The 13,045-nt window shown below is 35.6% G+C and overlaps 3 protein-coding genes across 5 annotated transcripts in view; 2 read left to right on the top strand and 1 right to left on the bottom strand.

Moving 5' to 3' along the window:
• The first annotated feature begins 1,914 nt into the window (after nucleotides 1–1,914).
• Nucleotides 1,915–4,233, top strand: LOC111433568. 2 transcript variants are annotated; one of them, XM_023070649.1, is made up of 3 exons: nucleotides 1,915–2,159; nucleotides 2,539–3,825; nucleotides 3,919–4,233. In XM_023070649.1, exons 2-3 carry the CDS (start codon nucleotides 2,614–2,616, stop codon nucleotides 3,940–3,942), a joined length of 1,236 nt encoding a protein of 411 aa, XP_022926417.1. In that variant the 5' UTR covers nucleotides 1,915–2,159; nucleotides 2,539–2,613; the 3' UTR covers nucleotides 3,943–4,233. The 2 variants fall into 2 exon arrangements, with proteins under 2 accessions (XP_022926417.1, XP_022926408.1); XM_023070640.1 differs by having other exon boundaries at nucleotides 2,524–3,825.
• Nucleotides 4,234–5,747: 1,514 nt separating this feature from the next.
• Nucleotides 5,748–8,963, bottom strand: LOC111434404 (putative leucine-rich repeat receptor-like serine/threonine-protein kinase At2g24130). The gene is made up of 2 exons (XM_023071871.1): nucleotides 6,257–8,963; nucleotides 5,748–6,182 (listed from the first exon to the last, which is right to left on the bottom strand). The coding sequence occupies exons 1-2, from the start codon at nucleotides 8,922–8,924 to the stop codon at nucleotides 5,785–5,787; spliced, it is 3,066 nt and encodes a 1,021-aa protein (XP_022927639.1). The 5' UTR covers nucleotides 8,925–8,963; the 3' UTR covers nucleotides 5,748–5,784.
• A 2,105-nt stretch (nucleotides 8,964–11,068) lies between these two features.
• LOC111440826 (CDK-activating kinase assembly factor MAT1) overlaps nucleotides 11,069–13,045 on the top strand; it is a 3,715-nt gene continuing 1,738 nt past the window's right edge. The window contains exons 1-6 of one of the 2 annotated variants that reach the window (XM_023077630.1): nucleotides 11,078–11,175; nucleotides 11,494–11,751; nucleotides 11,899–12,025; nucleotides 12,434–12,507; nucleotides 12,581–12,684; nucleotides 12,864–12,929. In XM_023077630.1, the coding sequence (XP_022933398.1) occupies nucleotides 11,961–12,025; nucleotides 12,434–12,507; nucleotides 12,581–12,684; nucleotides 12,864–12,929 (309 nt within the window). In that variant the 5' untranslated portion in view covers nucleotides 11,078–11,175; nucleotides 11,494–11,751; nucleotides 11,899–11,960. Of the gene's footprint in view, nucleotides 11,176–11,493; nucleotides 11,752–11,898; nucleotides 12,026–12,433; nucleotides 12,508–12,580; nucleotides 12,685–12,863; nucleotides 12,930–13,045 lie in introns of both variants that reach the window. The other variant, XM_023077629.1, reaches the window with a different exon arrangement.

Below are 13,045 nucleotides of genomic sequence, written 5' to 3'. Positions count from 1 at the left end.
TTCATATACGTCGTTTTTTTTTTTTTTTTTTTTTTTTTGAAATAATAATAAAAATAAGAACGGTAAATTAGAAATGTCCCCACCCACAATAGTATAAGTGTCTCATGTGCTCAACTTGCAGTCCATGATAACAAAACAAATATTTGCATGTCTTGACATCTACTCTTCATTATTTCCTCATGTGACTGTTCTTTGTCAAAATAGAGCATTGACAAGTCTCGATTATCGATTACTTCTCGCTCGAAGTTCATAAGAAGCTTAAGACTCGAGAGATAAGGCAAGACATATAATCAATGGCTCGTCCCAATGTAGTGAGCCACAAGTTACATAGATTAGCCTAAAGTTCAAAGACTCACGTTATCTTTAGAAGCTACATACTAAGATTAAAATTTTCGATTCAAATAAGCTTCATTTTATGTTATCGAACTATGAGAGATAGTAGTAAAAATGAGGTATTTAGAAGGTAAATAATTAGTTAAATGTTTAGCGTAAAAGGGCCAATAGATGTAATTAGAATTTATGAAATGGAAATAATTAATTCATCCATAAATACTATGGGACTAAATTGGAATGAAACTAAAATGAAGGATGCATATTCATAATTATGATTTATAATAAAACTAAAGCAACCGACAATGGCGGTTCTAAAATTTGTAATGTTTTGGATGAAAGAAAAATAATTGAGTGGGGCCGGCAAGTAATTGTACTTTTGTTTTGATTTGGAGGATGATTGTTGTGGTTGATGTCGACGTAGGATACCATTATGGTCTTCAAGTTTTTTTTTTTTTTTTTTTTCTTTTCTTTCTACGTACTATTTGATATTAATAATGTACCAACGGATTTTTGGGCCATTTATTTATGGGCCTATTGCTGGGCTGGTTTAAAACTTGAAGCCCATTTATTTCGCTAAATTTTAATTGACCCATACATGAGGCCCATGATATGGAAAACAAAACTAGAGAGGTTGCAATCATTTCCTTAATTTATGTTTTTTTTTTCCTTGAAAAAAGGAGACCACAAGAATTGGTCGGCTCAAAGGGGGAGCCCACGCCGGGACACGCTGAGAAGTTGGCGGCTTTGTAGCCGTTACAATCGTCACTAACGATTAACGACCTTTTGAAAAACTGTACAAATACTCTTATACCCTTTACCCACCTCCCTATTCAAAATCATGGAATTATGCTTATCATATAAGTAATCATTTCTAGAGTCGGAGATGTCTTATTATTATTATTATTACTATTATTTTAAATTTGATATAATTTCTTATTCTTAATTTTTAAAAAATAAAGAGCAGCGAGATTAAACAAAATATACTTAAATTCAATTGGATAAAAAATAATATTTAATGGAAGATATCCATTTTATCAAGTTTAATTTTATGTTCAAATATGTTTGGAATTATACTTAAATTTATTTTATGTTTTTTATGGGAAGATCAATTACTAGCTATGGCATATTCATAATAAATACAAATTTTAAAATTTATGTATGCTTATTGTATTATAAATTCATATTTATCTTTTAACTTATAAAATATTAATCGAATAAAACATTTAAATTAAATATATGTTGGATATGACTATTAGTAACGTATTACAAAAATTATTTGATATTCAATCGGTCTATATATTTTTAAGTTTTTAAACTTATCTTATATATTTTCTTTGGGTGAATAGTTTTAAATATCTTTAAGTATAAATTAATTAAGAGAATATATTTTGTTGGATAATTTTTCTTTTTTTTTTTTTCTCTCAAATTTTAGCTTAAATATGTAAAAATTATATCTGAAAATTGGTTTTAAAATTCAATATATGCAGATTTATATTTTTTTTTTACGAGTCATTATTTTGATAGACCTATTAATGTGTCTATTATCAAACCCATGCTTGTTCTTATATATTATATAAAATATTTAATTTCTAAATCAAAATCTTTTTAGATGTTTCTTATTCCTTTTGTTTTTAGAATTGGGGGTATCAGTTTTCTTGCAAATTCAACGCTTTTCTATATTCTAGCGCTCCCTTGTGTGATCTGTTGCGTCCAAAACCGCCATTTTCTGGTTCAATGATTGTGTGGACTCTGATTTGGGTTCAAATGTTGCGATTCTCTTATCATTTCCCTCCGAAAATTGCTGCAATCCCTATCTTCATTCCCAGGTGAGTTCTTATTCTTGTTCTTCTCGTTCATGGCGGTTTTCCTTTTTGCAGACATCTTTGTCCTTAGGGTTTTCGAAACCTTTTCAACCCATTTTGCCTCTTTCTCGGAAATCATTTAACAAAATCGGTGAAACTAACAAACCCCTTTAACTTCATTCTGGCAAAACATCAACGAAAACGTTGAAATTAATTCACCCCATTACCCTTTTTTTGGGAAATCATCGATAATACGTTGAAACTTACGAACCCCTTTAGCCTGCTTTTGGGAAATCGTTTGTGCTTGATGTTTATGGAGTTTCAAACCCTTAATGCGTGTCGTTTGTGATGCCCAGTTGTTTTGTATTTATGATTGTGACGATTTTAGATCGACCCATCTCAGTTTGAGGTAGGATTAGCAGAATTCTGTGGTGTTTGATTGATAAGAGATAAGGGTTGTATCACAAGGGAGGGTGCAATGGGTGAAAGTGTTTCAGAATCTGAGATTAAAGGTGTGAAAGAAGCACTTGGAGCTGGACAACAGCTTCTACAGAAGCTTTATACAGAGCTGGACAAGGAAAGGGAAGCGTCAGCGACTGCAGCAAGTGAAGCCCTATCGATGATTCTGCGTTTGCAAGAAGAAAAGGCTGCTATGAAGATGGAAGCAAGTCAATATCAAAGAATGGCAGAGGAACAAATATCCCATGCTGAAGATTATCTTGCTGGGTTTGAAGATATGATATATCAAAAAGAAATGGAAGTTGCTTCTCTGGAATTTCAAGTGGAGTCTTATAGGTATAAACTGTTGAGTTTGGGTTGCCCTGATTTAGGTCCTTGCGAACCCAGATTTGCAGATAAAGTTTTGGTTCAAAACAAGGACTTGGGGGGTTCAAATGGAGAAACCAAGGTGAGAAGAGCAAAGTCGCTGCCTCCGAGTCAAGTCGACGAAAGAGATGCTGCAGAAATGGTGGAGGCATTTGAGATCCTTAAACTAGATTGCTGCCCGAGTACCGTTCGACATCCTAACCGTTGTTCGTGGGAACAAATCGAAATGTTAGATGAACAAATAAAAGAGATATCTGATCCTAAAGGTAGTGGTGAAGATAGATTTGAATGTTTGAATGGTGGGATTGCTATTTGCCCTTCAAGCATTCAAGATAAACCTGGTGTAAGCCCGAAATGTTCTTCTTCTTTGTCAAGTGTTCATGATATTTTCGAGATCCCAGAGGCCAACAAACAGAATCTTACTCTTAAAACTTGTCAAGCTAAGATTCAACTTCAGAAAAAGTTGATATTTGAAGGTGAAAATAGACTAGGAAAGCCAGATCCATTACCCATTGAACCGTTTAGACTGTACTATGAACATGAGCAAAAAACCAAGGCAAAGAATGGTTCTAATTGCAAAACCCTGAAGAACATATCATCAAAATCAAGGAAAGGAAAAGCTATACAACAAATTGATGAAATTGTTGCTGAATCTCAACCTTTTCAGCAACTTTGCCGTGTAATAAATCAGCTGGAACAGAATAAAGGCAGTATAAGGCAAGAGATCAGTAGTGCAGGGGCAGAGGAGATAAGACTGCTGCAGGAGATACAAAAACAGCTGAATTCTATTCAATCCGAGATGAGGAGTTTCAAACTCAAGCAGCAACGTGCGGTGCACGGCTCGATGTTCGATCTTCTACAAGAGGTATTAGCCTATAAAAAAAACTCCTTTCCTTTGTCATTAACAACAACATATGCTACAAATTTACTGAAAAATACTGTTTTTTTGAATGGACAGGCAATGCTGTACTTTTGGTTTTGATGAAGCATTGTGTTCTACAGCCGTGAAGGTTAACAAAAGTTATTGTTTTGACTGTGAGTTTTGTTGATGAATCCGACTTAGTTTGCGTTTGATTTTCTTCAGCAGACAGGATAGAGTGGATTTGAGTTCATAGAATCTGTAAAGTGTATAGATCAGATGGCATAATTCTGTACATAAAACCAGCTCTCTTTTAACCTACCATTCAGATGGAATTTATTGTATTAACTGGAGAATCATAAGAATTTATTGTATCATCTTCTACTGCAATCATTATCAACTCCCACTTGAAGGATAAAACTCACTATTCCATGTTGTTTGCCTCAATTGCTTAGTTTCGTTCTTCTCCTAGTTTATTAGCACACCCCATGTAGAGCTATCTATCCCCGGGCTAGGTCGCGCACCCCTTCTTACTTTGGAAAAGCAAGGGCATCTTGCGTCATTGAACCGATAAATTAACCATCTTTCGGCTAACCTAACATCTTCTATCTCTTAGGACCAACAATGGGTAGGATAGGAATATTCACGCCTTCCGACCTGATCTTAGGCGAACTTTATTTTACAACAATTTCAGTTTGAGTACACGAGCATCATCGTGGGTTAATACCCCGCTTTGTGGTAGATTTAGAGTCGTCTGGTTGCAATCTTATGTTGCTAACAAGCTGTTATTTGGTAGGATTCCACAATCCCTCTGTCTTTTTCAACAAAAGTACATAAGATATATCTCCTATAGCAGTATCCAACAAAAGGCTACTCATTTTGTAAACTTTTTGATGTTTTTATGTTGACCTTTGAGAAAGTTGGGTTACCAAGATATATCATTATCTCTTTTCTGGTACAAATCCACATACCCTTTTGAGATTAGATTAATAAATTACTTGAAATGGGAAGCAATCTCGTTTTGAACATACATAAATTTGTAGATAATGGACACAAATGGTTGAGATATAGATATTCCAATGGAGCTTTGAAGTAGGATCAAATGATATCAAACCACAATGCTCACCCCACTTACAATAACAAAAGCTCACCATTATTATTGCTTTCTGTGGGAAATCAAAACAGGTATGTTTCTCCATGATACCAACCTTCTGAATCACTCAATAATAGCTTCAGTTATCATTACTCAGTTTACACCCCCTCTTTTTTTTTTTTTGTCTTTCAATCTCACGAAACAATTTAGTTTACATTGTATCCAATATGTAAAATCTCAGGTCGGGTGGAGAAGGGAACGAATCATTCAATCTCTCCCTAATAGACATGTTTGTAAAACAGTGATTCGCTGACGGTGATACATAACGGACTAAAGTGGACAATATTTACTTGCGGTGGGACTTGAGCTTGGGCTATTACAAATTGCTACTCGAGATTTTAATAATTATTGAAAAAAATTATTAATAGTATAAAGGCATGATTGTTATGACGAGTAGTTTGATGATTGACTTAAGTTTCAACGCTAAAATGTTTCTAATCAACAATTTGGATCTTTTATTACCAAACAAAATATTGGGCATGATTTTTAATTGTTTATTATTATTATTATATAACTGAAATAATATTCAGTAATTAGATTTAGGGCGGCTGCTTAACGGCTACTACCTCCTGAAATTAAAAATGTCAACGAAAATTGTCAACTCTACAGCAGTAACAAATCGCCTCCATTTTTGAGTTTTTATCCACTCCATTAAATCTTTATATTTTGATTAATTCTAATTAGGAACAAACAAATAATCGAATAATTTCTTCTTTTTTTTTTTAAAAAAAAAGAAAACTACACAAAATTCAAGTTGATGAAACCATGTCGGAAAACAAATGGATCAACAACCACCTCGGTTAATAATTACATCATCGCCGCCGCGTATAAACCGACGACAAAGAATGCGAGAGATATTCCTTCAAACGCGTCATTTCTTGAGCCACGTCGACCATGGTGGGTCTCATCGACGGCGAGAACTGCGTGCACATCACCCCCATTTCTATAACTTCCACTATCACTTCCCGCCACAGCCTCTTGCAAGGTCTTCGCCCAGTCACCGCCTCCGCCGCCCTGCAGTATCTATCCATGGCGTCGTCGACTAAAGGGTCTAGGCTGTGTGGGTATTGGCTTTTGATCCATTCGTGAAGCCCTGCTCCTTGCTGGAAAGAATGGTCTGTTGGCCGTTTCCCTGTTATGAGTTCTAAAAGAAGTACTCCGTAGCTGAACACATCCCCCTCTGTTGATGCGCTTTTTCCTAAGCCATATTCTGCGTTTTTGAAGGCGGAGAAGATGAGTTTACGCCATAAATACAACTGTAATTCGTTTAATTAGTGAACTTACCAGGAGCGATGTAACCAACGGATCCACAGAGCAAGCCATGAGTTGAACTGAAGGAAGCCGAATCATTTTGATCGTCTCCACCGCTCACCAATTTGGAAATTCCAAAATCAGTGACTAAAGCAGTCATGTCTGCATCAAGAAGAATGTTGCTTGGTTTAAGATCACAATGCACCACTTTGACCGGCGAATGATGGTGTAAATACGCCACTCCTTCAGCCACATCGCTGCAAATGCTCACCACTTGAACCAAATCAATCTTACACCAATTGGGTTCTTGTTCTTGTTCTTGTCCCTGCCTTGGATACATATGGCTTTCCAAGCTCCCATTTGACATCAATGGAAGAACCAAAGCCTTGAAATCTGGCCTACTACATGTTGTTATGATCTTCATCAAATTCCTATGTCTTGTTCTTTTCAAAACTTGGCATTCTCTTTTGAAACTCCCTGTGATTTCCCCTGTTGTTCTAATTGGGTTCAAAACTTTCACTGCGATTTTGGTGTTGTCTGCTAGAATTCCCTTGTACACATCTCCAAATCTTCCGGAGCCGATTAAGCTGGAAGAGCTGAACCCACCAGTGGCTTCCACAAGTTGTCCGTATGAGATTCTTGGGTACTTTCTTTCTTTTCTCTCTGCTTCTTCTTCTTCTTCTTCTTCTTCTTCACCTTCTTCCAAATCCCTTTTGTTGAAAACTGCGAAACGTTTCCTCATTTTGGATCTTAGAGCTGCTAATGAAACCCCAATCATACAGAACACCAAAGCTGCTGATGAAGACATCAAAATTGAGAGGATATGCCGCTTGTGCTTCTCTCTGCATTTCGGTAAGCCTTTGATTGAGCCACAGAGTTCATTGTTTCCAAGGAACGATGAGATTGTCAGCCATGAAAACACTCCATCGTTTGGGACTTTCCCTGAAAATTTGTTGAAGGAGAAGTTGAGCTGTTTGAGAGTTGAAGATGTTTGAAGACTGTCGGGGATGTTCCCAGTTAACTGATTGAAAGAAACATCAAATGTCCGGAGATACGAGAGTTCCCCAATTGAAATTGGTAAAGACCCATCAAAGGAATTGCCCGATAGATTGAGGATTTCTAGTGCAATACAGTTTTCAAGCTGAGATGGAATTGAACCTGAGAGATTGTTGGAGGACAAGTCGATTGCAAGGATCATGTCCATCTTGGTGAGCTCCAATGGCAACGGCCCCTGTAAATGGTTGCTTGAGAGGTTCAAATACAATTTCAAGCTTCTTAATCCTGCAACTTCACTAGGAATAGCCCCTGAAATTTGGTTGCTAGAAAGGTCCAAAATCTCCAAGTTGATGCATTTTCCCAAGCTTGATGGGATTGTTCCTGAGAGACTGTTTCCATAAAGAACCAATTCTCTCAACTGGGAAAGATTAGCCAAAGCCTCTGGAATTGAACCAGAGAGGTTGTTTCGAGACAAATCAAGAAGACCCAGACGAGGAATTTCGCCAAGGGAAGATGGGATTTCACCAGAAATTGAATTGTTTGAGAGATAAAACCTCTCGAGATTCCTCAATCTGGAAAGCTCAGAAGGTATCGTTCCATTAAGAAGGTTACTAGACAAGTTCAAAAGGGTAAGATTTTTAAGGTTTGAAATGGAAGGAGGGATTGCGCCATAGATAAGATTGCCATCCAAATGAAGCTGTGAGAGATTGACATGAAGATCACCGATAATGGAAGGAATCTCTCCACCAAGACGGTTTCCAGCTAACTCAAGCTCTCGAAGCTTTGAAGAATTCATCAAAGAAGCAAAAAAGGGTTGGAGATTTGAGTTACCATCATGGCTGATGAACTCATTGTCAGACAAGTAAAGGTACTGCAGCAATGGCATTTTGGCAACAACTTCAGAAGGCAACTCCCTGCTGAGCTTATTTGACCCCAAATCCAGCCATTTCAACTGGGCGGAGTTCGAAAGCGCCGCAGGAACCTGTCCCACCAATTTGTTTGACCAAAGCAACAGATACATCAACTCTGGCAAATGACATTCATTTCTTACAGGGATTTCGCCGCCTAATGAATTGTTGGACAAATCTATGTATTTCAAACACAAATTCGACCCATTACAGAACAGCATCTGAGGAATTTCCCCGTCGAGTTTGTTGCTACCCAGATCGAGAAACTCCAATTTCTGAAGAAATCCGAGCTCTGTGGGGATTTTTCCATGGAGGCGGTTCCATGACAAGCTGAGTTGTTGAAGATTAACAAGAAACCCCAACTCCATTGGGATTGAACCTTCGAACCAGTTTCTAGAGAGGTCGAGAATGGTTAAGGAAGATAGATAAGAAAGAGATGGAGAAATTGTCCCTTTGAGGGATTTATCGCTGAGATCGAGCTTTTCGATTTCTTGGGTTGAATTATTGCAGTTAATGCCAGCCCAATTGCAGAAATGAAGCGTTGAAGAAGCTTCCCAGTCCTTGAGATAGTTCTGTGGGTCAGAAACGATGGCGTTTTTGAACGAAAGCAATGCTGCTTTCTGAGAATCGCCATCAACAGAGGCTTCTTGTTGAGCAGAAGCTCTGTTTAGTAAAAGAATTGCGAAGAAGTGGAAAAGGAAAGCACAGAATTTGCAGAACTCCATTGTTGAGGATGGAGTTGGAGATAGAACAGAGGAGAGAGAAGGAGATGGGGGTGTTAATGAAACAGGGGGCATGAACAGAGGCTTTAAGAAGAAGGGTAGCAAAGGAATGTAAATGGCTAATAAAATAGTAAAGATCATATTTGACTCTACAAAGACTTTTGGCAACCAGTTGCGTTTTCATTTTATTTTCAAATCAATGCTTAAGAATAATAAATAAAATGTGATACTACGAGATTTTGACTTGGAATCATATTTTTGTCACATGATAAAATAGTGATTATATCAACATAATTATTTTTTTTATTTTTTTTCTCCTTATTTGAGAAGAATTATTAATCATTTCTATTGTTATTTATTAAACTTAGTATTATTTTATCAAAAATAAAATTTAAGAAATTAATAGATACAAAATCTAAAATTTAATGAAAAATCAAAATAATTAAACACGAAGAAATTTAAGTTTAATAATTAAAATACAATATTTTTCTATATGTGAAAGTTTGAGACAGTTATTAAAAAATAAAAGGAAATTAATTAAATTAAAATATTTCGTTCCAAAAATATGAAAAAAAGAGAGGGAGGGAGGGAAGGAGGAGGTTTCGTGGCGCGTGTGATGTTTGACTTTGAAATGGACGAATAGGGATTGAGCACGTGAAATTACACACGCCGCGTAGGATAGGTTTAGGGTGTGAATAAATATGGTGGCCGACACGTCAGCAACAGTAGAAAGGGCTACCCCCAATTTTTAAAATTGAAAGTACATAATTAAATAATGATTGAAAAGAAAAGGGGAAAAAAATGGTGGAAATGTGGGATTGGGATGAAATTAGTGGATTATGTGCTGTTAAGGGAAGAAAATTTCTTTATTATTATTATTATTATTTAAAATTAAATAAAAGAAAGGTGGGCTTGGCTTCAATCATGGTATATTAGTCTTTATTGTGGTCGAAATTGGATAATTGATGAGATAGAGTATGGTGTAAATGCAGCTTAAATATTTGAAACCCTATAATACCTTTTCATTTGAAGGTGTTTTTATTGGGTCCCTTTTCGAGAAAATTAATGAACGTAAAACAAAAATGTGCTTTATTTTTCAAACCTCCACAATGTCAACTAATTTTTGCAACTTGAAGTGTGTGTTCATTTCATTTGGATATATTTTAATTTTGAAATCCATTCTAAATTCAACCCTAAGAAATTAGGTTGATACTAACAAATATGTAAATTTAGAACCAAATTAATGAAATTATCAAAAATAAAAAGGAAAAAGGTAGCTAGCTAGTAAGCTATGAAGACTAGTATTGTAATTTCAACTAACAAATTTTCAAATGCTAGTAACCAAACTACAAAGATAGGAATCATTATTATAATATATATAAAAGTGGACCAAAAAAATTCAACAACTTCGATCGGATAGAATTTTTGGTTTGTAATAAATTTTAATAATTAAAAAAAAAATAGAAGCGTTGAATTTTAGAATTTAAACCGCCGCTAAAACGTCGGCGTTTCCTTAATAATCGTGGAAGGCTTTTATTTTTTATTTTTTTTGGTTCAAATCGATAAATATCAGTTTTCTTTGTTAATTACTTATATACCCTTTGAAACAAATGTGAAAGGCAATGAAATTTGAATATTGCGGCTTTGAATGCAATTTTGTCCGCCAAATCCTGGACTCGCTGAGGCAATGGGAAACAAGTTCGGGAAAGCAGCATTAAACCAAGAGATATTAAAATTAAAATTATAACTTTATATTAGTTATTATTATTCGATTGTATTATATGTCATACACACACAATGGTAAATAATGACAATATAAAATAATGTTGGTAAGATTATCCAATATGAAAGTATAATACATAGATATTTTTGAAAATTAACCGTAAAAAAATATTTTTGAAAAATTATTAATTAACGATAAAGATATATATATATATATATATTTTAACATTATAAATTTTTAAATATTTATAGGTATTTTCTATAATTTAGGCGTAAGGAAATTAACATTTTGATTTAATATTTGTTTAAAGGAGGGCTAAAATGGGAACTTTGATATGGAAGGGATAGTTTGATAATGAAATGGCAATGAGGATACATTAGGCCCAATCTTTGAGAATGTTATTGGGCTATGTTAGGCCCATAGCGAATGTTCTTGGGCTATCTTAGGCCCGGCTCGAATTTGCTTCTGTTACCTTCCCCTCTCCACTTTATTCAATGGAGGTCTCCCACCTCCAAACTAGCAAACTCCCCTTCTTCAGGAATCAGGGCTCATTTGAGGGACCGTCTCCGCCGCTAAGGATCTGAAACCTTTACTGCGGTTCAGGTACTCTTATTGTTTTAGTTAGCTTCTGTCTTCTATGCTTTTGTTGCTTCATCAGTATGTTTCGAAGGGCGTTTCCGTCGTTTTTTGCACCCGACTGTAAATGAAATTAGGCTGTTTCTCTCATTCATTCGGGCTGTTATGTTTGAAACATCGACTTTGAATGTACTTGAATCTGTTTCATGTGTAAACTTGTGTTTCGGAGGCTACTATTTTTTAGTCTTGGCTCGTGATTTTGTGCCGAAATCAACTTAATTGTCTATTCTTCGCGTAGATTCGGTTTTATGTAATTTGAAATGAGTGTTTGTTTTATAATGCAAGGATCTTTTTTGGATGAACCAAAGTTGAGACTACTATACCGCGTCGAAATCTCCACAACAATTTACACGGGTTAACCAGTTATAGATTTCTAGTTTCTTCTGTCGTGCTCTGTTTGCCCAACGAATCAGTACTTCAACGAGCTTACTAATTCGTTTCCAAGCTATCAATCGTATTTGACCGTCTTTTGTTTCTTTTTTAATGATCCTAACGTGCCATGGGCATCTCTTGATGCAAGGCTGTACTGGTCTATTCTCGTGGTTACGTTATTGAATTAATTTACAAGTAATTCTGGTCAGGATTCAAACTTTAGAATTTCATGAAAATTGTTTTTTCAGAATAGAAGTACCACACATTTTGGTTTAGTGTCTTGAAAGATGCACCAATTTCTTGTTTTTGTTTTTGCAGGTATGGCTTTGCAAGCAAGTGAAATATAGATAGAGAAAGAAAAAAGCTGAAAAGCAACAACAATGGTTGTCTCCAGCGGTGTTTCTCATAGTAAGGAAATCAGTATCAGGAGGAGGATTGCTAGCATGTAAGTCTGATGCTGCTGCTCTACTTCTTGTTTCTACTCTTTATGTTTGTTTAAACCTTGTGCGCATCCTGTAGCCGCATGTCACTGCTTTATGATACAATTGTTGTATATGATTGCATTGTATGTTTGGAATTGGAGAAGCAAAGGTTTACACCTTCCCAGATGCTTGTAGTGAACTAGGTATAAAGAACCAAAAGACAGAAGTGGTGTTAACTTTTTTACTGCAAAAAGGCCTACATTTAAGGTCTCAAAACTTTCACTGAATGTGTGGAAAATAGATGGGTGTTCTATTGATGTTTCAATTTGAATTTATTCAATGGTCATGTTATTGAGTCGGTTCTTGTTCTAGGATGGCGTACATGAACATGTATTTAATGTCTGAGGTGTCTTTGGTATTCTTTTTTACAGATTCAACAAGAGAGAAGATGATTTCCCATCCCTGAGAGAGTACAATGATTATCTGGAAGAAGTGGAGGACATGAGTATGCTCTTCCAGTATGGTTACTCTATCTCTTTACCTAGAATCATATTTGACCAGAAAATTTTATATTGCAGCTTTTAACTTGATTGAAGGCATAGATGTTCAAGCTATTGAAGCAAAAATTGCTAGATATCAAGAAGAAAATGCCGAACAAATAATGGTCAACCGAGCTCGCAAGGTATCTAGTTTATTACTTTTATGTATAAACTATTCCTTTATTCTCCTTTTAGCCCCAAATTGAGGACCTTGGCTCTCAATCACTATTCTTTTTTTCTTACTTAAGACATAACTGCCCTTTGAACTTCATGTTTCACTTTTTACTGAAAGGTTAATAAAACTTGTCGAACTATTTGATAGGCTGAAGAATATGCTGCAGCCCTTGCAGCAAGCAAGGGAATTCCCGCACAGACAGACAATGATGTGGTGAGCACATATTTCCTGTTTTTAATTGCTCATACTTTTCTGCCTTCTATCTGTTCCTTTTTTTTTTTTTTTTTTTTTTTTTTTTTTTTTTTTTTTTTTTTTTTTTTTTTTTTTTT

Source organism: Cucurbita moschata, unplaced genomic scaffold, assembly GCF_002738365.1.
Source record: "Cucurbita moschata cultivar Rifu unplaced genomic scaffold, Cmos_1.0 Cmo_Scf00003, whole genome shotgun sequence".
Classification (NCBI taxonomy): domain Eukaryota; kingdom Viridiplantae; phylum Streptophyta; class Magnoliopsida; order Cucurbitales; family Cucurbitaceae; genus Cucurbita; species Cucurbita moschata.
The sequence above is the reverse complement of the archived record's forward strand: the minus strand, read 5'-3'. Positions and strand labels throughout refer to the sequence as shown.